The following is a 26,609-nucleotide window of genomic DNA, read 5'->3' as shown; positions in this document are numbered from 1 at the left end:
ACAACCTTCCAACATGGTCAGATTTCTGTGAGAAAGAATATTTTGACTATTTTGACTATTTTGTAAAGAAAAATCTTAAAAGGCAACTACAATTTTAATTTTGGAAAAAACTGCTGGAGATTTAATAATTCTCTGTATTGTTCCATCCATCTAAGATCAGGTTTTTTATACTATGCTTCCTGGTAACATTTGCCCTAAGAAAATCATGAGAAAGAAAACACAGGAACCAGTATTGTCTTTTTATTAAAATACCTCTTAAAACACTCATCATAATAAAATACACTGGCTGTTGCTGTATGACATTTGCATACACACAACGCTTATTACAGCAAACTCTAGACAGCATCAGGAATTATAAAAAATAAGGCAAGCCCCAGAAAGTTGTGCATCCTTACCACCTACCCTCAGGTTGTTAGAACAACAACTGTATTTACATGTTTATGCCATTCCCCTTCCCCAGAGTGTTCCCTGGACACCTGTTAGGCCAGTCCTCCCTCCCCACCCCTGCTGCTCCCTTGACTTGACCTCACAGTGAAATTCTGATGATGTAAATGGAGACGGTGTCACAGATCCATGAGGCAGGAGGTGCCTGACCAGAAACATCAGCCCTGTTTTTCCCCCTCCAAGAAGATTCTGAACTACCATAATGTTTCCAATAATTTAACACTGCAAGAATCCAAAGCATGCTCATGACCTGTAGTGACGCTTACTGTACGTCTCCTATCTTGGTCAAGAACGATGATGCATTACCCTCCAGCTAAAATGAGTCACTGCTACTTCAACACATTCTTTCTCTCTGTTAATTCTAAGAAACTCATGCAGTAGAAAAGATAACGTGAATTGTCAGACGTAGGAAGTACAACTCCTTCTTGATATGTTAAGTTTTTCTATTCACATCTATGATTCTTTTACCACTTAATTGTGAGCTTAAAGTATGAAGGTATTCCATTATCCACTAGTTCAAAACAATAAACATTAACCTTTCAAGTACTTAGCTGAAAGAGACTGAAGAAAGTAATATCATTTCACAAGACTAGATTTTTTTTAAATTATTATTCATCATATTGAAAGAACTGTATCATGAGAAAAAAAACATTTAGGCAAACTTTTCAACAAAATAAATTTAAAAAGACGTCTTTCATTTGTACATGGTACAGATAAACAGGTGCAATAGAAAACAGTTTAATCCCTCTAGACCGAGGTTAGTGAGAGAAACATGAATAGTCAAATTCTGTTTTGTGTGTGCATATGCATATATGCATTAAATAAAATTCCAAGGAGTTAAAACCCACATCGTTATAAATACCAAAAGCTGATCATTGACTACTCATGCACTTTATTCTTGTACTTAGTACCATTATCAATGGAGACCTAACTGGGTCATAGCAACTGCTATGTAACTGTCACCATATTAAAACCCTTACTTAGAAAAATGGACAGAATGTTCTAAAAATCAGACCATCCTAATTTTGCCTTTGCAGACTCATCTTCCCTCTTCAGTGACAACATTTCATGGGGGGGAAAAAAAAATTATATTTTAGAATTCACAGCAAACTACTAAATGGGGCCATGCCTACCGCCAACTGCTCAACTGGTAACCCCGTACCACTTGCTAGTTCATGTCATTTCATTCTTTATTCATTTAGTCATTAAATCCGTAATAACTTTTCATGTTTCCTTTACTGGACTGAACGTTCAGGGAGTAAGGGACCCGAGAGAACAGTGCAAAAGGAGGAAGATGCAACTGCACTTAACAGCTTTATTTTGGTATCTTAGAGAAGACTGAAAAGATTTTTTTTTTTTTTAATATATACATATATAGGTATATACATAAATTTCACAACACACGCCCCAATGTACTTACGAGAGTAGGGCAAATGAAAAGTGGAAGAAGAGTGTCCCGTACATAATGTTTTGTTGGGCAGTCCTTCTAAGAAGTTAGGATTTTATCCATGACAGCCCATGTGTGGAACTTAAAGAGAAAGCATGAATTTTTCTTTTTCCCCAAATACCATTTTTGCAATAGAAGGCTAAGCTCAAAAACTGCAAGGTAATAAAGTTACAAAAACCCCCCCCAGAAACTAAAACAAAAACCCCGTCCCCTAAAGAACCACCCCCGCCTCCAACCTCGCAGCCATTCAGTTATTTATTGAACTTAGATGAAGGGAATCTCATTACCATATTCTTAAGGTTTCCCTGCTCTAAACTACTAGATATAGTACTAAATTCTGAAAACCGGTATAGTCAATAGTTTCAAATCAAAGGAAAACAATCAGAACAGCAAGGATGAGCATGGCTGTACCATTTGAGCAGAAATAAAGGAAAATAAACTTAAAACATAGAGTTGAAACTTGTACTAGTTAGCCTTGCTTACATGAATTAAAAAAAAGTTTTCAGATTCTATACATCTTTTTTTAATCCAGTACATTTAATTGCAACCAGCAGGCACTCCACCAAAACAAGTATTTGCAATCCCCATCTCTTTAACTGAGAGAGATTACTTTGGCCTCAGTAATGCTACATTACAACCTTCCTGCTTCAGAACATGCAGTTCATACATTTTACAGTTTTACTGCCATAGTCGATGCACTCTGGCCCAATACACTCACAGCAGGCGTTGTGAAACCATCGGTATTTGGATGCTCCCATGGACTCGCAAGAGATCTTGCACTGATGTATTGACATGCAGTCATCAAAATACACCACAGTACACATGTGTTCTAAACCAAGAGGGGGGAAAAAAACTTGGTTTAAAAGGTCTTAAAATATTTTTAAAGGTTAGTTAAAAATTAGTTAAATGCGCAGCTTTTGAAGTAGGATTGCAAATCATGATGACGATGAGACAAAGAAAAAACAGGTGACAGTGAAAGCAGAGAGAAGAGAGACCCAAGGTGCGATCTGTCAACTTCAAGTTTTCAGTGCCTACAGCTCAACCTGTTGCCTGCTCTGCCTCTGGATTAACTTGTTTCTACAGTCACGGGCAAGAATATTTTGTTTTTTGCTTTTTTTCTTTTTAATGTCCCATGGTTATGAGGGATACCTTTTAAAGTGTAAGGATGGGCTATGCCAAAATAAGCAGCAAGCACGTGTCCTCTGAAGGTAATATCTTTATCTACTTTCACAGTTGCCAGCAGTAACTATATGCTACCATTAAGAAGTTCAGTTTTAGAGAAGTTACTTAAAAAAGCACCAAAGCCCTCTTATTTAAGTGTAAACATCTCCTCCCCCCAACTCAACAATATTCTTAAACTACACTAAATAACAGAGCTAGAGAATCCCATTTTCCTCAGCTTGAAACTGCACACTTTCTTCTTCTTTTTATAGCAAAAACCCCCTTCTGCCTAAGCGTTGACTTTATTCTTGTAACATCCATGCAATTACTTGATATGCCATGAAACTTGGTGTTGCAACCTCAAACTGGAGCTGAAGCATTCACCACAACTATAAAACAAAAACTTCCCTCCCCAGTCTACTCCCAATTCTCCAAGCTGACAGAGTCTACCATCTTTCTTCTGTGCTGTCCAGGTGATTACACCATATCTTTGTTCATCCTCCAAAGGATCTTGATCGCATCACATTCACCCCCAAGGTAACTTGGCACATTGTGTGGAAAAGCCCAACCGAAAGCTGCCTGCAAACATAAATGTCTCACTTGCATGCATCAGACAGATTTGTGAGTGGGAGATGTCAAGGGGCTTTCTAGCCTATTACTGCTTGTGGTGCGTGGATGCAGGAAAAACATACTGACCTACATTCCAACGTGGGTTAGAAAAATGTAATCCAAATGTAAATGGTAAACCAAGAGTGAGGGTTTTTTTTGAACAATTACAGAGATATGGAGAAGGGTGAGTAAACAAAAGACTCTTGGAGCAATATAGTTGTTAACCATGGCATTTATTCAGTCTCTTATGTGTAAGTCTTGGGAGGCTGAAGTGCACCAGAACCTCCCCTTCAAACTATTGGTGCCCCACAGATTAGCAACCTCAGTAGTACGCATATTCATGGCAAGCTCCGTAGGTAAGGTCCAAAGGTGAGCTGAGGCTAGCAAGGGTCTCTCACCCTACCAACCATCAGATCTACGCTGTCAGTTTCCCTGGCACTAACAATGGATGATATCTGTGGGCATGGGGCAAGAAACAGCACAACACAGAGGAGAGCACAATGTACCTGCCAACTTGTCTGTGGACATGTCCTCCTCCGTGATATCTGGAAAGAATGCCTACCCTTTTAAGAATTATCATTTGTCAAAACATATATGAGCAAATCCTGATCCCTGTCAAACTATTTTACTACTACTTGAACAGCAAGAGGGTCACAGGGCATGCAGCCAGCCCACTGAAAGCAAGAGAGAATTGACAGCCTTGTTCAGGCTCTGAACTGATGTGCACTTCTTGCAGACACCACACACAGTGCACCAGGCAATAAGGATCTTGGGGAGGAGGTGCAGACCCATAGCTGAAGCAGTTTTCTGCTCCCCAGAAAGCTGTGCTGTGAGTAAAGCTGCACCTGTCCAAGAGATCTTGGAATACCTGAAGTACTGCTGGGAATGTCAACAAAATACACTGTGGCAGTGTGACTCCTGTCCCGTTCTTGGCAATTCTATTTCTATGTCCCTTTATAATAAAGCCTGAGGTACAGCAACCAGAGGAAGAGTTAGAGAACAAAACCTCTGCCTAAACCCAACCAACGTATCTACAGCTTCACTAAGGTTACTTTATTCACACATACTCTTTTTAACCTCGTGCTTAATCCCAGTTCACTCCTTTGATCCCTTTTTAGTAGTTTTCTTCTCAAGTTTGACCTCAAATGCCATAAGTAAGTTCAGACTTAGAAGGTGTCAGCTGAAGGCACACAGCCTCTGCCCCAAAACAGGAAATCCTGGCTAATCCAGAAAGAATTTTTTGCTGCAAAATGAGCTTTTGAGATGCAATCTCCTCCTGACTGACCTAATCTCTGGATCAGCTTGAGAAGGCAAAATGACTCATGGCTCTCTCTAGATAGTAGCGGAACAACTCTTTGAAGAAACCAGAGTCCTCCCCAAAGGGTGGCTAGAAGTGCTCACTGCTATCACGGTGATCACTGCACTCCTACTTGCAACATGCAAAGGAAAGCCACTGAGTCAAGAAAGATTGTCAGGAAGGTTGTGCATGCTCTGAGGTGGGTTAGCTGCTCACATCACTTGCAGTTCGTCTTCATACCAGAGAACTAGTCCTATCTGCATCGGGGGACGCTTGCGTTCATCTTCGTGTTAGCCTCATCTGTGACAGTACCAGTTCAGAAGTTCTGGAGAAGCTCAATTCATCAGCTTATGCCTGCTTAACTTGAAATAAACCTCTTGTGGATGAGCAGTGTGTGATTTCTAGGATGCAAAGATCAAGGACACTGAACTACCTATGCCTGAAGCTTCTGTCTGCTGCTCAGTGGAATCCAGCCAACATACGCACTACATTGGCGGCTCAGGACACAGGCACAGCCTCTGGAAAAGCAGGCTGTAGCACAAAGAGCGGAGCACTTGTACAGCAGCAGATGGGCACAACTGACAGTACCATCCCTAGAAAACCAAGCACTGCTCCTCTTCCAGCAGCAGGATGTATAAAGCAGCTGGTGGCTCTTACGGGCATCCCCTCCCAGCAGTCTCGCCTCTGCTATTCCTCTGACAGCATGGCTTATTGTCCAGGCTTGGTCTACCTGAAAGCTGTCCTTCCCCTTTTACCCCTCCTCACTGCAGAAGATGGCTAGTCACAGTGGTTCCTCATTTTCAGAGCAGCAGTATCCAGTTTTTAATGCACTGCTGAGAATCCCCATGGTAGTTCTGATCCACACAGAGGCACCATCTAGCTCTTCACTACAAAGACAACTCCTGTTTGGCCCTCTTTTCAAGCACCATCTCTGCAGAGGACTGAAATGCCCAGAGTGGCTTCCTCCCCATGAGGACCCACTCGGCCTGGCATGTTCTCTCTGTGCATCATGCCCCAGCTGGAGGCACGTAAGCCTTTCTTCAGCAGTAATGCTGAGGTGCGCTTTTGCACAAGTGAAAATATCTCCAGAAGGAAGGAGGCTGGAAGATGGGCAGCACCAGGCACATAACCCTGCCAGAGCCAGAAGAGAGCAGTCAGGCCGTGTGAGACTGGAGAGACTGGTCTCCTCGACCACTCTCCCAGGACCAAAACGTGAACCAAAGCCAGACCTCAACTGCATTAAGGTGCTGGCAACAACCATGGACATTAATCTTGACTGGCTAGAGAGTGGAGAAGAAAGTTTATTTCCACCTGCACACAAGCCAAGAGGATTAGGCCCTAGAGGACCAGTCCAAAAATACTGCGAAGGGGAGAGGACAGACTGTACACGGCAGGCCAGAGCCAGCAGTAGACCTGGCTGGTTCCCAGTAGCTCTCGTAAGCAGCTGGAGGACACGCTCCATTGTATACGCTACCAAACCATTTCTGAAGTCTCGCTCACTCAGAGACTTGCCAGGTCTGAATGAGTCAGACTGGCCAGAGAGCACTTCGTTCGTCATGGGACACTCCTGGTCCCCTCCTCAGCAGCGTCTCCATGCCCATGTAGATGCTGAATTACTGAGACCACAAGAGTTCCTCCCGTCAAGCACTATATCCCTCTTTATAGGCTGCAGAAACAGAGTTACACAGGGGAAAAAAATACATGCCTACAGGCTCAGCTGGGATCCGGGAGAGGATTTAAATTGTTTCACAAACCTAATTACATAGTCATCACTTGGCTCCCTCAGTGGAGATAAAAAGGACGTTACTTAGCGCAGTAACAGCTCTTTCATTTGCATTTTGCCAATTCTCACACAGCAAGGACTACAGACTACAGGTGCAGGGAGGGAGAAGGATGTAGCAGCATTCTTTTTTTCCAGAACATGAGCTTCTCACCCTTTTTTCCCCCCCAGTTCATACTCAGCAAATGCTGTCTAGGAGAAACAACAATCCAGTCTAAATTAAAAGTGACCAGAAGAAATGGACTCACATTTCTATCAGGCTTTGCTATGAAACTGCCTGTGCTGCAAGTAAGAGCTGTATTGGTGCACTACAGAGGAATTTAGCAACTAAAACAATTCCATTCTTGTAAGTTAAGGAAAAATGCCTATCTACAAGATGAAAAAACCTTCCCAGTTAATGACAATTCCCTGTATGCCACCTCTGAAGTTAAAGGTGCTATGTAAGTTTAGTTGTCTGCTGGTCTGTTTATAAGTAGCTCTAAAAGTACTTTAAAAATGTAACTCTCCAGCCAGCAGCCATACCATTTATACCAATCAGAACTTATAAAAAGAAACATCTAAAAAAAAAATATTCCTAGATTACCTACAGAGGTAGATGCAACTTCACTGGATTTCTAGCTCTCCTCTACCTGGGTAGCACTGGAGGGGAGTGGAAGCACAGAGCAGACACCATCCCTTGCGTCACCAAGCAGTGTAAGTCAGAAACCCTTAAATACAACACAGATTTTGTTTCATCAGTTGCCAAAAGATTGTCTAGTTCCCCTCTCTCTCTCTCTCTCGCCAACATCCTGTCATCAACTGAAACAATTAAGCATATTTAAACATCTGAACTCACAGTTCAGAGCTCTGAGGGTATCAGCTAAAAGTAAAGTAAAAAGAATGAAGTACAAATATAGCTGTAGATTAATAATCATCACAATCCTCTCTGCAGTAGTGGCTCAAATGCCAGAAATTACTGATATGAAGAACTACAGCAGCTCCAGCAGCACACACATACTTTGGCAGCTAAAATGTTAAAAGTCAATTCACAGGAGGAAAGGGAAGACACTCATTAAGATAATAACGGGGAAGTTCATGGTCTGGTGGCTGGGGTGAGAAAGGAATGCTTTATATCCCACCGCACTCCGCCTCCTCCCAGATGTACTGCTGCCCTCCCAGGGCCGGTGGCTTCACGCCACTCAGGCACAAAGCTTGCGGGTTCCCGTGGCTAGTGCTGCTTTTCCTGGCACTCACCCAGAACTGCATCAAGCAAGTCTGACACCCCGGACCAGCTTAATGGCAATCCCTGCATGAACGCATGTTGAAATTAAAATCAGAACTGTATTACATGACATGACAAGGGGTATTTGTAGGCAGAGCATTTCCAAATTTTGGGATGCACTCCAGGAGACAGCACAGAGACGACTGTCCCCTTACCAAAAATCCACCTCTCATTAGCCCCTTTCCCTTTACACGCAACCCAACAGGATGCTGCCAGCACACCATGCTGGAGTGAAGCATGCAAGGAGCCACAGAAGAACCACAAAATGGAGGAGGCACAGCACTGTCAAGAAAACATAAAGCATCTGTGTTCCTGCTCACAGGAATATTCTTTCAAATGCCTGAATGTCACAGCCTTGAAGACAACTGCTTAGTGGGTCACCTTAAGGACACCTCCATTTGTAAGATCTGCCCTTAAGCCTAGCAGCCCAGCTGGGGAGAAGGAAAGGAGAGAGTCTTCAGTTTCTTCCACTGCAGGCTATGCTTGTATTTACTGCAACTGAGGATGCAGACATACACATGTGCAGACCCACCCTCTGCTACAGTGGTTCTTCTAACACATGCTACCTTGTTAAACTACAGCGGCTCAGTTGTGTGACTGAACTTTGCATGGGCAGGAGCCATCAAACTCCAGCAACTTTCTGGGCTCCCCTTCTGTGCCCCCTTTCTGTGCTCATGCTCACTAGGCTCTTTGGCACTTGACCTACTACCCCTCCACCTTTTGGTCACTGCGTCCCCAATGAACTCAAGAAAAGTAGTAAAAAAATGCCACCCCATAGGTCACACAACACCCAATACACGAGGTATAATTCTCCAGCTGTACTTGCTTCCACTATAATAAACATCAACTAACCAAGGCCAGCAGCCAACTTTTCTTTCCACCTTCTCCTGTTCTCACTGCTTGAATCATCTGTGGTTTTATAAGCAAACTTCAGTTCGGCTTCTGAAAAGTTACCTACATTGTGACCAAGAAATGACAGACTCCTCAACACGCTTACATACCTAGACACTTAAAGTTTAGGATGTTGAAAGCCATTTTCAACCTTCTCCAGTTCTTCAGTGATCACTAAGATGGAGGAGGCATAGCCAATGATCACAAGAACAGCTCTGACATTTATTTCTGTTCTAAGCGTCTACTAAAGCCTGAAAACCAGTGGCATTTGGTAATTATTTTCAAATATAACTGTTGGTTTTGGACTGTCATCATTCCAGTGAAAGCTCTCTCAACCTGATCTCTAATACTTTCTTAGAAAATGAAACGGATACTTTTGACTAAGAGAAAATTGCAGTGTTATGTACTTGTATGTGTTGTTAAAATCAAAACTCCTCCACACCCTTGAGATGCAAGGCAAATTCCAAGTTTAATCCAAAACTATCATTAGCCCATCCTGTTGGTACAGTAGTAAAGGACTGTCAGGGAACAGCCATCTGGGCTGCAGTACCTAAGTACAGTGGGATATGTTCAAGATTGTTCCAAGCGTAATTTTTTTTTCCAAGTATAATTTACATCTTTAAATACTGTAGCATTTGCACACAGGGCTTTTTGTGGCTTGCCATTTAACATGGCTTTCTGCATCATTCTCATAATGGCGAGCAAGTGGTTTAATAATGTCAGAGACACACGAATGAGATGCTTTCTGACCATCTGGTTTCCCAGTTCTGGAATTAATTTATTTTTCTAACGTGCCTTAACCAGAGGAAATTAGAAAAGTTGCCATTACAGTCCCATTTAATCAACAGCAGTCCTACTCAGAAACTTAACTAGGTCGAAGGTTCACAGTGGTATGGAAAAGCAGTGTGGTCATCAATTAGGGTATCTCTCATTGATAAGATAAAAGAGCCATCACAACAGCAACATATGGGGTTATGAATATTTAAAGTGTGTGCTGGGAAGGAAGCAAAGCATTAATTACACTAATAAAACAAGCCTCCTTTTTCCCCTGTTAAGCAGCAACTTCACTATGAACTGTTTATGAGATTCTTTCACAACTGATGTAATGATTTGCAGGGAAAAGTATTTCAGGTTTAGTATGAGAGTATTTTCCTTATGTCACCATTGTCACTACCTCAAACTTCTCATTTCCCCCCACCCCAACAATATTCTTAAGTCTGTCCTCTAAACTGAAGGTGCGAATATAAAAAACTTAATACAAGAGGAATAAGTCCATAAGTTGAACCCCTGCCCCCAAATTGCTTACTTTTAAAGATTGTCTGTCACATACCCCTCCTCAACATAAACAGCAATCTTGCTAACCTCACTCAGGTTCGCTATTAATCCTGGATTTCTTACAAATATCCATATAAAGAGTTAAAGTTATGCCAGCTCATATGAAAGAAACAAACATCTGCTCCAGATACAATGTTTTATGCATGTGAAGCCTTTGAAGCCATGCATTTCAGTTGCCTACCTCTGCACTGATACGTGATTTGGACTCAGTTTTTGGTCTGTCCTGTCTCCTAAGCTACAGATACTTGCTTTAAAGTCAAAGTAGTATGTTCATCCCAGGACACATGAAATAACATGAACATGTGCCTCATGCCACAGGAGGGATTATAGAGATAAACTGATGTGGTTCAGCATCTCCTAAGATCATCAGACACTTTATCACCATCTTCCACATTCCTCAGTACTTTTGCCTCATTCCTTTTGTTATGTCATGCTCCGAATTAGACTGAACTTTTCAGACTTTTTTTACAGGAAAAGAGGAAGCGAGTACAGACAAGCACAGAAGATGCACCAAGAAGGCCTCTGGAAGAGACGAGAGGAAGTGCTAGGAATTTAGACACTATACTCATTACCTTTGTCACTAGAGTAAGGTGCGTGGACATTGTTGCTTGGAACAGAGACATTCTGATGCTGTGGCTGGTTCACTGTTTCTAAAAAGGAAACGAGGTTCTCATGGTGTGACAGTTCTTCTGCCACAGGGAAGGAAACGATATTCCAGTTCAGCTGAGTATCCCCTTCTGTCAACGCCCGGAAAAGGGAAGGAATTGGTTCATGCAACTCCTCAACAGTGCTCTTGGATGTTGGAGGGGTGTCACTGTAATTGCGAGGATTGCACATACCTGCAGAGGAGTGAAAGAATAAGTTAAATGAAACTCCCTAAACTTTTCTCCTTGAAACAGGTGGGAACATTTAGAAAATTTAAATTGGCTTTTTTTTTTTGGCTAAGCAGAACAGAGCCCTTTCATATATATCCCACTCTTAGCTCAACAGCAGAAGTGCCACCAAATACAGCGGGACGAGCTTTCCATAATGGCAGGTTTCAGGTCTCTGCAGACTTCCACAAAACACACCTGTGACTTATGAGATCCAAGTGAAAAGAAAAACCTCATCAAAATAGCACTTTGCTTCCCTTTTTATCCTAGCATCACAGTTTAGAATATGAAGAGTTCAACGAAGGGCTTGTTTCCCCTGGGAAAAGAGACAAAGCACAGTATAATCAATACTAGCATAAATCCAGAATGAAAGCTTAAGACTGAACGAAGATAATATCTTGACAAGTCCCGAGGTACATGAAACTTTTGATCACAATTCAAGTATTCAGACTCATCTGCTGCAGCAGTGTGCTACATCTTTTTAGTTGTCTGCCAGAGATGCAAAGATGACTATCAGAAGGGAGCAAAAGTCTGAATTCCTTTACCTGCTTAGAGAAATGAAATAAACCTCATTTTGCTACATAGTTGGAGGAGTCTCAATAGGCAAAATGCTTATTTCCAGGTTACCTCTTCCTTATTTTTCAATGTCTTCTGTGGTATCTTTTTTGAAACCTTGTAATGTTTTTTCTCTTTGCCACTTCCTACAAAATATTTTTGTGATATGCAATGCAGGTGCCAGTTTTTCATTAACCACTTAAACACTAACATTTATTACTAGCAATGAAACTGAAGGGTATCTTGGTTTAATCCAAACACTGAAAAAAATGAGATTTAAAAGAAAAGTTGTATCTACAGAGATCTTTAAACTCAGAAGCCATAAAACATCATTAGAAGTCACCTGGCAAGAGACAGAGAAACCCATTTTCCTTGTGTACATCTGGATATCATTTTGGGTAGTTTCACAGACAGTTTTAGTCAGCTACAGCTGCAAAGCACACCAACCCTTAAAGTATCAAAGCGATATGGGACATAAATGTTCAAAGTCTACCTGCCCCACACAACCAGAGAAGCAACTGCTGCCCTGCAGATGCATTAGAACTCCAGCTTCAGAAATCGTGTTTAACTAGAACTTTGTACAAAACCACAGTCTTTTCAATCTAAGCAGATGGATTTCCATAATGAACAAAACAGAGTGAAGTTTGCCCATGATGATTAGCATAAGATCTGGCAAATCTTGAGCAAGCGGTTAGCATTCACAGCATTTAATAGGAACAACACAAGATAGTATATTCCTATAAAAAGGTGAGCCAAGTACTAGGTAGGAAAAAAAAGGCCTCTCCTCCAAACAACATCAGGTCACACTAAGAAATAATTCCACTTACACAGACTTCCTACTGTAAACAGTTATTTTGCTGCTCCTCTCAACTACATCTGTCTTTACAGACGTTCCTGGACTCGCTGCTTTAATCAAAAACTTCTATCACTGCATTATCACCTTTTAGTAAGCACTTGGAATATTCGCCATGCAGTTTTAATAAAGGATGCCCATCTAAAATTTAATTAGGAAGATATCAACCAGGTATGAGTTTCATACAGATACATCAAGACGTAGACATGAAGAACTAGAAAAGCTTAACCCACAAAGCTTAGAAAAAAACAGAGGAAAGAGGAACCGGTTGTTGTTCTCCCTCCTCTACTGTCTCTGTCAGAGAAGGGAGAGAAGATCCACACAAAACACAGGACAACAACTGACCAGAAGTAAAATTAATGCTGGATGGTAGGAGGTAATTCCTGACCTGAAATTGCGTGAAAGACACGACAACCTATCTGCTTTTACATTAAATGTGACCATCTTAGAGAGACTTAAATATCAGCTCACGTATCACCAAAGAACTGTGTCCAGGAAGCTAGGTATGGCATGCACTCCTGTTTCCTCATTTGAATAGGCTACAGAAAAGATGACCCTACACCAAAGAGAAGAATAGGACCATACCATAGAACCTACAAGGTCTGAAGCACCCACAGAACCATCAGGAGATGTTTTAGTCTACTCAGTACTGGGAAACTGGACCTAACACCTTGTTAACTTCTGTCCTGGATAACACCATAGGAAAGAGCAGTAGAACAACGAGCAATTGGCAGATTTAGAAAAAAAAAATGGGTGTGTGGACTCAGCTCTTTTTCTTCACAAGCCCAAGGGGTAGGTTCTTCCTCTCCCTAGAGAAGACTGGCACACTAAGTCTTGCTTTCTACTGCAGATAACGGTTCTGAACTGGGTAAAACCTACTATCCTATTCCCCGCCCCATGACCGAACATGACAACACCACACTTCAGTGTTACATTATAAAAATCAAGTAGACATTGGAAGGGAAAAGGGATGGGGAAAAAATTTTTATATATATATATATATATGTTTATTTCCCCACTTTTCAAGGAGCTCACTGAAAGATATCAGATCAAATAGGAAAAACAAACTCTAAGGCCTATTTCTAAATGTTTATCCTCCAAAAGTGCAGGGACTGAAAATACTTTATGCCATTGGGAAGAATCGCACATGCACAGGATCATGCCACTCCACTGCTTACTGAAAGACAGTACAGCAAAGGTAAGCTAGTCAGGACCAAGCAAAAGGCAGGATGTCAGAAAGAATATTCACATCATGATGGAGCAGGAGAAGCAATGGACTGCACTGAAAAGGAACATTTTGAAGCTAATCATCTTCTTGAATTCAGAAAAGACCCACCCAGCCAGAGGAGCTGAGAGCAGGTACAACGTTTGAGACACATCCCTTTCATGGAAGCCAGGTGGATTTTGAATGGCAGAGACTTACAGCAACCACAGGAGGATGAAGCTTTCAACACATTTAAACCAAGAGACAGAACTAGAATATACCCTCCTTAAGCAGGGACAGCATTCACTTGCACAGATCTGGAATCTCAACTACTACTACTAACATGTAGTGTTCAAAGACCGTCATCTAATCCTACAGTAAGAACTTGTATGACTCTTTTTTACCTTCCACAAAGAGCTCTTTTTGCAAATAAAAGAACGATGAAAACATTGGGCCATGCACATTTACTACTAGTCCCAAGGATTCACAAGGGAACTCAAACCTAAAATCCTCCCTGTGTGGCATCTGTCAAACCACTGTACAGCTAGAAACCTCCATACTGCATCCAATACCATGAAGCAGGAGTTGCGTAGTTTCCTCAAGATGACAATTCAAAAAGGAGTTTATGTTTAGAGACAAAATTAAGAGTCGGTTACGATGACATTATCCAAGCAAAATCTGGACTACGGCCACCCCCCACTCCATAGAGCAGATGCAGCCTTCAAATGTTTGGTTCCCCCCAGTAATTTATTCAGTACCCACAGAATGAGCTGTAAGATGTTTAAAGCACAGATTCTGTCCCAATGTTTTACTTCTATTATAAGACTGTGAGCTCAGCACGCGGCAGGAGGAAGCAATTTAAAAAAAGAAGAAAATCCCAAACAAATGCAAACTTACCAACGCAGTCACAGCACTCATCCCAAAGTGTGCCCAGGCAGAGCATGCACTCCTTACAGCAGGAACAGTTCCCTTCTCCAGGGCGGCACTGACACAGCTCCTGAAAACAACAGAAACTCATTGCACCACAGCAACCCGAGATGTAAAATGCTAACACAGCACAGCATTTCTTCCTCAAGCCGCAACTCAAATTATGGCATTAAAAAAAAAACTTAGTACACTAATACAGTTAGTAAATGGTAAAATAGCTCCAGCTGAAGAACTGATCTCAGTATACAAAAGGGTCTCTTCTGCAAGTTGTTTTTTTTTTTTAAAGGTGAAATTCTAAAGACAAATCTGAAGTCAGCATTTAAAAGAGAAAAAAGTCCTATTCATGGGAAAGGTGTGTGCACTTTTATGTGTGCCTGAATCTACAAGTTCTTTGAATGTTTCTGGCATCACAACAGGAAATTCAAAGAAGGATGTTTCTTTATATATAAATAGTGCGCACAAGTTATAATTTAGTTTGAAAAGGAGGTTACTATAAGCAGCATGCTCATACTCCAGAAGATTCATGATGTCCACCATGACACCTATTCGTGGATTCTAAAAGGAACTTTTTTGGCTAAGCCGTCTGACCACAGGATTTTGTGCGTCTCTGAATGCTTGTTACACATTGCTCTCCATTTGCAATATTAGTGACCAGATTATTTGTGTCTTCCAGGTCCAGCTGATTAATTTTTGCTAACAGTCCTCTCCCTCCTCCCCTGCCAATCAACACCTTGGATGCTTCCAACACTTCTGAAGCCTCTAGAAAGTGAAATGGTATGCACACACATTTTTCTTCAACCATTTTTAAGCTAGAAAAACGGAAAAGGCACGGAAGAGGACAAACCTTTCTCTTCACGCACCTAAACCTGAAGGCACCGGTTTAGCAGTCCTGCTGAAGTCACCACACTTGGGGACCTCAAAGCATGGATATAGTCTACATGGATGAAGGAAATCTAGAAACGAGGCGGTCTCCTTCCCTCTAGCTGAAATCTGTCCTAGTAATTCCAGTTCAGCCAAAAGACTGTGGCTACACGATGATAATATACGGGCTTCAATTACGCCGTAGTGCAAAACATGGACAGTCAAGAAGTCACATTTGGTTGTCCTGTCTAAGAATTTGGTTTTGATGACGTCTGTATAACTATCACATTACACCCTACTGGTGAGAAAATAAAATGCCCGTTACTGGAAACACTGACCACGGGATCCTTCCCACCCCCAGCTTTACTGGAATAGTCATCGGCAAATCTCTGCCATGCACTGGACCAGAGAGAAGATGACGTCCATCCCTGCTCTTTGATCCCATTCTCCAGAGGCAGGGGAGGGACACGCCACAGCATGGTTGGGAGACACACACGGTCAGGAGGGAAGGGCAAGAAAATGGTTTGGCATGAAATTCTCCTAACCTGGAGTTGCCACTCGAGGCTCCACCCTAGGTAACCACAGCTGGGTCAGGGACACCACTCCTTACAGGCAGACACAAACGTCACCTCAGTCTCATTTTAGGAAAAAGCCGAGGGGGCAAAACTCCACTTTTTGAGTAACTCTTTGCTTGCTATTGTTAAGAAGCATCAGGTGGGGAAGAAAGGAGGCATTTGTACACCAAACATCAGGAGTATATTTGCAAGGCAAGGCAAGGTGCAGAGATGCACCCGATCGCATACAACCCCCATTCTCTCTTTATTCTGCAACACCGGCAACTGCAAATGCCCACAGCCTGGTGAGATGCACAGGGATCGGCCTCCTCCCGCACCAACTTGCGCGGGCCCATAGAAGACCGAAGGGTGCGCTTCAGAGGGCAAGGCCAGGGCCACGTCTGGCTTAAGAATACAGCAGATGAAGCTGGAGGGCTCCCAGTTCTGGACAAAAACTTAACAAACCCCCAAGCCTGCTGCAGACATGCTGCAATGTATTAAAGCATCATAAATGCATTGATCTGTTATGTTTCCATTCCCTTCACCCCAGATCACAAATCTTCTTGAAGACAGCAAAGAAACAAAATTCACAAACTACTGCATGTTCTACGTAATGCTGAGAAATGCTGTCACCTGCACAGTTTAATGTGAACTGTTTGCCCTGCTGATTGAGCATGAACCCCGGCTCCACATGCAATTTTGCAATATGCAGCCTTAGTAAGTCTTGAATTTTTATTTACAGAGTGGAAAACTACCAAGATTTTTTAACAAACTTTGAGGATGAAAAAGTAATATCACCTATTACTATGCCATTTCCAAATGAAAGATAAAAACAGGCTCTTTAACAAAATATACAATTTTTTCCACAAGAGGAGACACCACAAACTTGGAAAGATGACTTATGTGAATGAATGACACATTTCTAAAATATTTATCTTACCGTTTGATAAACAGATTGTGTCAGCCTTGAGAATAAAAAGGCTGAATAAAACAACTTTAAAAACAACCATAAGTAAAACACACTTACCCTGGCCAGAGAAGAATATTCATACATATTAGTATTAAAAATATCCTGTATATTGGTTCTTCAACAGTAAAATTGGGCAAACAATTTATAGTTATTAAAGACACTGCAACACCAACAAGCCAGTATGTGGGAGGAGGCAATCCTCTGTAAACTATTAAATCTAATATATGAATCAAAACCAGAAAATTCACTAAATTTAAGTTGTTTTGGTTTTATAGATTGCACTATGGGAGTCTAAGAAGAGTATTCTCACTTAACTAAATGTAACTTTGAATAACAGATTTGCAACATAATTAAAAAAAATCAGTTTAGCTTTAATATGTGTAAGCACTAGCTTGGAATAGCATCACTATACATACCAGTATTTTAAGAACTATTTTTATAGGAAGGTCTTATGAACAGTGTAATCTTTAATTTTATTTTCTTTTTTCTTTTTTTTTTTTTTTTTTTAAACCTGGAGGGGGAGGAAGGAAGGAGGAACAACCTAATTAGTCTTCTGCACAATTCTCCAGCTCCCCCCTTCTCACAGTTCTGCCTCTTCAGGGCAATAACTATGTTTTTCCATATATGTGTTTGCATGTACATGGTTTCCTTAACCACTTTTGAGTCCTTCTGCCTGACTCATCCATATTGGATACTTGTACAGGATACATCTTTTTAAAAGAATGCTTACATGAGACGTGGGTGAAGCAAGGCAGAATGAGGAACGTTCCTTGTTGATAGCTGGGGGTGGTGAGGCGTCAGTGGAAGAAAATATTACTCATAAGTTGACTTGGCCACTTCCCAAGCTGAACTACTGAAGGTGCATCGGAGAATGTATTTTGCTAGGCAAGAAATCAGCCTCTCTCTCCAAAAATACAGCATTAAATAGGAAGCAGGCATGTTTGTACAATAAAGATACTTCTGCTCCAGAGAGCAAATAAAGTTTTTTACAAGGTATTTAACATCTGCATTTTTTCCAAGATTTCTTTAAACTGCAGAGACTATTTTCTTGGTGCAGTGAGAAACAGGACCTGATGGTACTGGCAACATCTCTGCAAACTGGAAGGGGGAGTGAAAGAAAAAGAGCTAATGTTTTTTCCTAGAACAGTTTAATAACAGAAAATCTCCTGGAAGCAAACCAGCCAGAACTGTTTTGTTAACCCAACCGCGTTACGTACTACAGCCACTGCATACACACTAAAAGTAATTTTTAGATGCCTAGGCCCTGAAGTTAAGGAGTGGTGTTTATTTCATACCACAGGGCTAAAAAGTCTTGGAAATCCTTTCAAGCTAAGAAGTTTGTACACAAGATTAACAGGAGGTAAAGACAAAGATGAAGAGAGATTTTAATCAGAATGATACTGCACCAGCCAAGGTGACTGCAGGCACACAGTGTTTTGGAGAGAAAATCCTGTATTCTCCGGAAAACAACCCCTCTTTAGAATGATCTGAAATCTATCCTCTACCTATAGCACCATTTGTTTCCTACAACCAGCAGTAGTTTAAAGAGCTGTTGCAGATGAGACAGCAAAGCTTGGCTTCCAGCCAACACAGACATACCGCCCAAGCTGGACTACCGCAGGTAGCTCTGCACCGCAAGAGCCAGCCTGGGACTCGCCTCAAACCCGTTTGCTATGAACAATTGTGAGAACGTCCCATCCTAGAAGTTTCTGCCTTCAAGGATTCCTCCATGTTGCAAGGACACAATATACGCCTCTGCTCCACCCAGCGAACGTAACAGGCTTTCTCATCTCCTCCACACATGGAAACATCAAAACAACCCATGTGTCCAAGGCAACAACAGATGTGCTAGAATAAACACTGCAATACGCATGTCGTGTGCAACCAGGGCTCGGTGGCCTACCTGAAAAGCAAGATAACAGTAAGTTTTTGACTTCAGTCCCCCAATCCCAGAGACATGGGAAGGTGCCACATCCAAAGCCTTCAAGGGAACTAATTTTGTGGTCCCACTCCACCTGCACTCCCAAGTCTTATCTGCAACTCCTTCAACAACTACAGGAAGCCACAAAGTTTTGTTTGTGAAGGGTTAGCCTATGCGGAGAGATGCCTGAAGCTATTTTCTTATAGGCCTTTGCTTACAGAAAAATAAGTAGACGACTACGAGAGCATGAATAAAGCTAGAGCCTCAAGATGTAGAGGGAAAGCTGAACGCATGCAAGCTGTTGATCTCAGGCTCTGTTCTGGAGCTAACAAAATAAATATTTATGTAGGGACCACCCTTAAGCAGGGCAGCTCCTAAGGAGTGGTAGTAATGACTGTACTGACTTCTAGCCACGCTGGTGAAAATATTTATGTTAACTGTATGCTTTTTGAGAGCGCGGGTCTTTTGTCTCATTATGCCTCTAAGACAGGCAGCATCACTTTCTGCACGCAGATGCAGATGACAAACATTCACATTCTGTTTGCTTCCCCCAGTTGTCTCTGAGTGACATTATCTTGGTTTCAAGCCACCGATTTTGCCAAACTAGAACAGTTATAAAAATAGGTTAGGGAAAAATGTCATGCAACAGTCAAGCAAACTCACTCAACACAGTAATTTATGTTTAAGTCTGGATTTCTCCAGAAGGAAGAGTTTAGAGGGGTAAAAAAAAAACAACAACCATGGTTATATTCTACTTGTATACCTACCTGAGAAGTAACACACACCTCACATAGCTGTGCAGTGTTTCTGCCACAGCAACACTGAAGATTTTAAAAAAAAAAAAGCCACAAACAAAAAAGGCAAGAAGAAAGATGACAATTGCTTTAAGTCAAAGCTTTAGGAGTCTTCACATCCACAATCAGAATAGTCTGACCTGATCTGTTCTTCTACAAAGAATGAATGCTGACTGGTATGTCAGGCCTGTTTGCAAGAAGAGAGCAGCCAGACGGTGAAAATGAACAGCGGCATTCCCCCGCAACTGCGCACAGTTCACACGGCCTGGGCTACTTCAGGCTCGGAGAATTACCTACCTTTTCAGTTTTTGCAGAATGCTTTAAAAAAGGATTTCACATCACCTGTACAAAGTAAAGGGAGAACACACCTGCAACAAGTAAAGCAGTACAGGGGTCTCTCTGCGTGCACAGGGCTGTGTCGCTACAGAGAGGCCAACATAATACAAGTGAAGCACAGTGATGTGAGCCACCTCCGTGCAGTGCTCAACCTCAGACGTCTTACTCCCAGCTGAGGAAGGATTCCAGTAGCATTAGCTCCACTTCTCATGGGCTATACTCTATTCAGAGTAGCTCATAAAAATAAAGTTTAAATGCTGGGTGTCTCAGGCTTGACTCCGATATAAGTGAGAAGGAGATGTCTGTACTTTTATGGATGGTGGAATCCCTTAGCTGCAGCCAAAAAGGAAGCAATAAGTATTCCACTTTTTCCCCTTCATCCCCGTTTGTCTGGACCAACTGCTTTCTCCTGAATATGTATCAACATATCTGCACCACTGTGCTTGCTGTTTAAGTGCCTCGTACATCCAGTGTCACAACTGGCATTTACTTTTTAAAGGTTTCAAGCCCAGATGTAAAAATGCATAAGAAGGAACTTCTAAGTGCATCAGTTTGTCACAGTGTACAATGCCCAACATACCAGCAAAAACATTGACATTGTCTTTGGAAACGTAAAAGTCAAAAGCCTCTCGCTCCCATATTTAACAATTCTACAGACCACGGCTGAGTTAAAGGCAACACCAATTTCTACCTTTTTTTTTTTTTTTTGTAATTGAAGCAATGGCAGTGCAGAAGCCAGAAAGATGCCAGTTGAGCCTGCAGTCAGTCTTCATTCTACAGGATGGATCCAGACAAATTTTATACGGAAGTCAATGGAATGAAGTAAACAGGGAAACGCTTCATGCCACTTCTGCATCCCTCTTCAGACTGTGATCATACATTTGCAGTAAACATACTAGCACATTACTGGCACACGGTTTTTGTGCTTTTGCATTTCCAATCTACAAAGAGGCAGTAAAAACCAGTTTATTTTAAAGAAAATGCAAGTGACCTCACAGCTTAAGAAGGATGTGAAGGCCACTGAATGCGTCCAGAGGAGGGCAACACAGCTGGTGACAGGGCTGGAAGGCATGTGCTATGAGGAGCAACTGAGGGCTCTGAGTTTGTCTAGTTTGGAGAAGAGGAGGCTGAGGAGCAATCTCATTGCGCTGTACAGCTTCCTGAGGAGGGGACGTGGAGAGGGAGGTGCTGGTCTCTTCTCCCTGGTATGCAGTGGTAGGATGTGTGGGAATGGTTCAAAGCTGCACCTGGGGAGGTTTAGACTGGACATTAGGAAGCATTTTTTTACCAAGAGGGTGGTAAAGCACTGGAACACGCTTTTGAGAGGTAGTCGATGCCCCAAGCCTGTCAGCGTTTAAGAGTCATTTGGACTATGCCCTTCATAATTTGTTTTAGCTTTTGGTCAGCCCTGAATTGGTCTGACTAGACCAATTGGTCTGGACTAGACGATTGTTGCGGGTCCTTCCCAGCTGAAATAGTCTATTCTATTCTGTTCTGACTACACGATGGCTCCTTTTTTCCCAATATGTCGTCAAAAAGCATGCTTAAAGCTGCACTCCATGCCTCTTAGCTACTGCTATAAGGAGAGCAACCTGGTCTCAATCTGTTTATTTCACTGTGTGAACATTTCACATAGTGAGTCAAAAGCGGCAGCTGGATTTGAATTTAACATCCATTGCCTACAAGTAAGTGTTTTGTTCGGGGTTTTTTGGGTTTGTCTGTTGGGGTTTTTTTTAACTTTTAAGATAGAACAGCATGCTTTCAGAGCTTGCACATTACCATTAGTAGCCACAGGTCCCTACTGATCAAAAAGCTCTTCCAGATGCGCCTCAGGACTCTAAGACAAGTGAGGTCCCTACTCGTGTTAATTCTCTCATCTGAGTTTTTAGGCATCTTTTCATCAGCTGTACAAAACTGATGTTATGGAGAACATCAGGCGTCAACTACTGACGCTCTGCCTGTACTGGGAAAGTTAAGAAAGTGGGCAGTTTGCAAGTGAAGGGGAACATCTCAGACAGATATGGGAACATTTGAACTGCTGGTATTGCAGATATCTTCAAAAAACCCAACTGTTGCCCACAGAAACCTTTCTAAGAGTCTGGTTTAAATTGTTGCTTTTTCATAATATCACTAATAAAGAAGAAAGAGAATGAAAACTAACAGCGTGGGTGGTAGCAGCTTCTAACAGTAACCCAGCAGTCATAATCCTCGACTCAAAAATGTTACCATTAAAAGAAGAAACATGCCCATATACACGTGCACTTACCTATAAAACGGTTGTTAATCTGTATTTACATGTGCAGGAGACCATCATTAACTTCCTTAAAAAAACCCCACTATTTAACATAAAATACTTGTTATTTTTATCACTGGACCTTTCCAAGACACAGCTTCAGAACTGTTTCTCAAACGCTTAAAAGCAAATAAAGGAAACACGACTCGTACCTGTATCAGGCATTTGCTGACGTCGCTAGCACAGAGCGCCTTATTGCAGCCTGTTGACGACTGGATCCACAGCAGGAACAGAAGGAGAGTGACTGTGGGCGCCGTGACGTACTGCGACCTCATGTTTCCTGCAGGTGAGCAATTTTCACAAGTACTTAAACCAGCACCGAAATAAAAGCCAGAAACTGAAAAGGCTACTGGAATACAAGTTAAATCCTACCTCCCTTACCCCTTGCAACTCATTCAAAAAAGAGTAATAACTTTTGTGGGGAAAAAAAGTCAAACTGGGGTGCTTAACAACAAACCTAACCCCTCTGCCCCTGGCTAACTTGTTTATTTGAAACTTTCTCCTATTGCGCCTTTGGATTAAAACTGCAATGAACTTAAGGTGAACAATCTCGAGTTTACAATATCAAATACGATACCCTGTAAGCAGTGACGACAAATATTGCCTCAGAAGGGAAAACCCACCAACGAAGACCTAATTCTGTAAATGCCTAAAGCAGACAGATAGGTTTCATGTAGCATCTCCTCAGGCTAAAGGCACGCATAGGTGTCTAGCACCAAAGCTATACAGCAACCTTTTACAACGTGGAAGGTAAGTTGCTGTGTCATCTTTAATATAGACAGACAGTTGTTTTCACACCGACAGTTAGATGTCACGTAGGCTTTCAAGTCAATCACAAAGTTGTTCACTTCTTTTTTTAAAAATACAGGCATAAAAAAGTAAAGTAGCGAAGACTTTGAACTACGAACTTTCAAGAGCCGCCACGCAAGTGACTGAAGTCAACCGGAGACAAGCATCTGCTACTTCAAACAGACAAAACTGGGTTTGTTCAAAGCATTCCACCTTTCTGCCTTTGTGGAAACCCAGCTTCCCAGCAGGTGGTATTTGTTACAAATACAGCACGATTACCAGCGTGCCAGTGAGCTCCTTGCTTGTGCTTAGCATGTGAACCCAGCCAAAAGAGGACCCTATTGCACTAGGCACCGTACCAATATGTAATAAAAGGCAGCCCATGTTTGGGCAAGCTTACAGTGAGCCTGTATTGTTCTCATAAGAGGGGAAAAAATGTTAATGAGGCATTGGATTTCTTTCTTTCAGTACCTAGAAATGTTTTTCTGCTTTATGAACTAAAAAAACCCAAAAACCCCAACAAAACAAAAAACACTCTCAATGAACAATATCCAAACATAAAAAAAGTAGAAAGACAAGCCAATGTGCAAAAAACCCAACTCAGTCTGGACTTTCAAAGCCTGTGTCAGATTAGTCTTTCTTATAATGGCTATCAAGTGCTTCCGACCCTCCCCGTGCTGGGCGCCCCGCCGTCGGCACCCGTGCAGTGCTGGGAGGGAGGGAGGCAGGGAACCCCTGCAACTCAACCCGGGAGCTCTCCCCGCTACCCACTGCCAAAAAAGTTTCCCTGCAGCTGGGAGCGCTCCAAACCCGAACCCACCGGGCGCGGCGGGCCCGGCGCAGGGGCCAGGGCACGCACGATGCTCGCCCGGACGAGCCATCCACGCGTGTTTTCACGCCGCTCCGAAAGCGGCCCGCGCCCCGCCGCTGCACAAAGGGCTGCGGCGAAGCGGGGCCGGCGCGGTGCCGACCCCAGGAGCGCCCGGCGGCTCGATGGGCCGGGCTCACCCACCCCCTCCCCAGGCTCCCCCCGGCGCCCTGTTATCCCTTCTGCTGCTTCCCGACACTTTTATCCGGTATCTCCCCAGTTGTCGTGTTTCCCTCCCCCCCCCCCCCCAACAGCATCGCTCTCCCTCGCTGGCGGGATCGCACCCGGGGCGGAAAAAACCCTAATAAAGCCCCTCCGGCTCCCCCTCCCCGCCGCCTGCCGGGAGGCCCCGGCCCCGAAGATGCCATTGCCCGCGCCCGGGAGGCCGGTGACAGGGAACGCACCCCCCGGCCGAAGCGGCCCGGGGCAGGCAGGGCCCCGCACGGGGAGCGCCGCCGAAAGCCGCCCCTCCCGGCGGCGGGGGGCCCGGACGCCGCCTCCTCCTCCTCCTCCCCCCCTCTCCTCCGGCGGGCAGGCAGCGGGGCGGCTGCGCTGAGCCGCACCGAAACTTTCCTTCCACAAAGAAGCAGCCACGGCCCCACCGTCGCCGCCTCCCGGGCCACCGGCTCCATCCCGCCGCCGCCCGCTCCGCTCCCCCCCACCCTGCTCTCCCTCACCGGCGGCTGGCTCACCGGACGGCGCCGCGGGCCGGGCACCTCCCGCTCCGCTCCGCTGGCGGCTCTCGCTGCTCCGGAGGCGGCGTCGGCAGCAGCAACCCCGCGGCTCGGCTCGGCTCGGCGCGGCCCGCTGCTCCCCCCTCGGCCGCAGGCAGCGCGGAGGCGGCGGCGCGGCCTCGCACCGCCCCGCCTCGGGGCACCGTCAGGCGCCAGGACCCGCCCTCCGCCGCCGGCAGCGCGCCCCGGGACCCTCCGCCCCGGCCGGCGGCGGCTGCGCGGAGCGGGAGCGCCGTGCTCGCCCCTGCTGAGCGGGAGGGGCAGCAGGAGGCGAGGCACGGCGGGGGAGGCTGCCTCTGAGGGGCTGCAGGGCGGCGCGGGGGCGCTCCTTCCGGGGCGAACGGCCCCCCGGGCCCCCTTCCCACCCGAGTGCCGGCAGGGAAGGAGAAACGCGGGGGTCGTGTGAGGAGAAAAGTGAGCCCGGGGGCGCTGGGAAGGGAGCTTCCCCCTCCCCGCCGAGCAGGTGGCGCAGGGGAAGGCAGCGGCAGACCCCGGCGAGGAGGGGACCCTGGGCTTCGGGACGGCCTCGCTCAGGATCCCCAAACCCCGCTGTGGGGGTGTTTTGCCCCGCTACGTGCCGGGCTGCGAGGGACCGAGGCAACGAGCGCGGTGCTTAGGAGGACAACGCGGGCGGCAGCTGCGTGGGCGACCCTGGAACCCCGAGCAGCCCTCGGGCCCCCCGCAGGCGGCGGGGGGAGCCCAGCCCGCCCCTCGACGCGTTCGTACTCTCTTGCGCCTGATCCCGCCGCCTGCCCGCCCAGCTCGCACCGCTTTGGGGAGGGAAATGCACAGCAGGGCGTCCTTAAGCAACGCGCGAGGTATCAGCCCACGGGGTAAGCTCGGGGAAAGAAAACCAACCCACGACTGGAACAAGCCCAGGACTGCAAGCAGAGGAGCCAGGAGATCATTCTCTAAGGGACTGAAACATTTGGACAGTCTTCTCTCTTTGAGCAACTAAATTTTTACTAAATTTCAACTGGGAAAAAAAAACACCCACCCCAAATCAGTTTCACAGGCCCTGACAATAGGAAATCGTCTGTCCTTCTAAAGAAAACACAGGCTAATCATAAGAAACATCTGCCATTAGATCTCCTTTTAAGGGAGGATACTGCCAAAATATTTTAAAATTACTACAAAAATGTTTCTACTGATGCTTCCAGAGGACAAACTTGGTTTGTTTTACAGTAAACACACTGGACGCCCCTGCTGCTCCCAGCCCTGCGGGGCTGCCCAGAGCTGCTGGGTGCAGAGCTGCCGGGGCACCCCAACGCCCGGGCCCCTCTCCGAGGGTGCAGCGAGGTACCTACCGCTGCCCAGCTGCGCCGGGCTCCAGCGATAAACCTGCCCCACCTCCACCGTCCCAAGGACTGCTGCCACCCGCTTCTCACCCGGCAACCCCAACGCTCCTGCAGCCTGGTTCATCTTTTCTGTTCTTTTGAAATACTATTCATTCATATCCCATGCCTCAAAAAGTCTGTAATAGGTTCACCCACTTCCAGCTACCTATGCTGCTTTTTATTACCCTAAGTAGCTGATGGAAGTAAGCTCATACCTGCTTACTAGTTGTTAACACCTTGCAGCTTTATTTTTTCCCCCTTGTCTTTTTAAACAGATAATAGAGATGTCTCTATTATTTTAAAATTTTACAGCTACTTTCAGAAGAATATTTTACTTTCAGAAAAATATCACGTTTGCATTTTCCTCAGTACATCATCAGTTCTAAGCGATGTTAGGAAGATATTCCTATATAAAAAAGCAGGAACAACTTCTCCTTCCACAGGTACCCAACAAAAGTGGGGGGCGGGGGAAGTTACAGGGCAGGAACTACATATTAATTGGTTTTACCACGCCAT

The 26,609-nt window shown here is 44.3% G+C and overlaps 1 protein-coding gene across 2 annotated transcripts; it reads right to left on the bottom strand.

The window, feature by feature from the left end:
- Positions 1–224: 224 nt before the first annotated feature.
- TWSG1 (twisted gastrulation BMP signaling modulator 1) lies at positions 225–24,978 on the bottom strand. 2 transcript variants are annotated; one of them, XM_064443000.1, is made up of 5 exons: positions 24,700–24,978; positions 22,518–22,645; positions 14,607–14,706; positions 10,798–11,064; positions 225–2,720 (listed from the first exon to the last, which is right to left on the bottom strand). In XM_064443000.1, exons 2-5 carry the CDS (start codon positions 22,638–22,640, stop codon positions 2,539–2,541), a joined length of 672 nt encoding a protein of 223 aa, XP_064299070.1. In that variant the 5' UTR covers positions 22,641–22,645; positions 24,700–24,978; the 3' UTR covers positions 225–2,538. The 2 variants fall into 2 exon arrangements, with proteins under 2 accessions (XP_064299070.1, XP_064299069.1); XM_064442999.1 differs by having other exon boundaries at positions 24,715–24,974.
- Positions 24,979–26,609: the final 1,631 nt, after the last annotated feature.

The sequence above is a fragment of the Phalacrocorax carbo genome, chromosome 2 (assembly GCF_963921805.1).
Source record: "Phalacrocorax carbo chromosome 2, bPhaCar2.1, whole genome shotgun sequence".
Lineage (NCBI taxonomy): Eukaryota > Metazoa > Chordata > Aves > Suliformes > Phalacrocoracidae > Phalacrocorax > Phalacrocorax carbo.
Note: the sequence above shows the minus strand (reverse complement) of the source record. Positions and strands in the feature narration are given on the sequence as shown.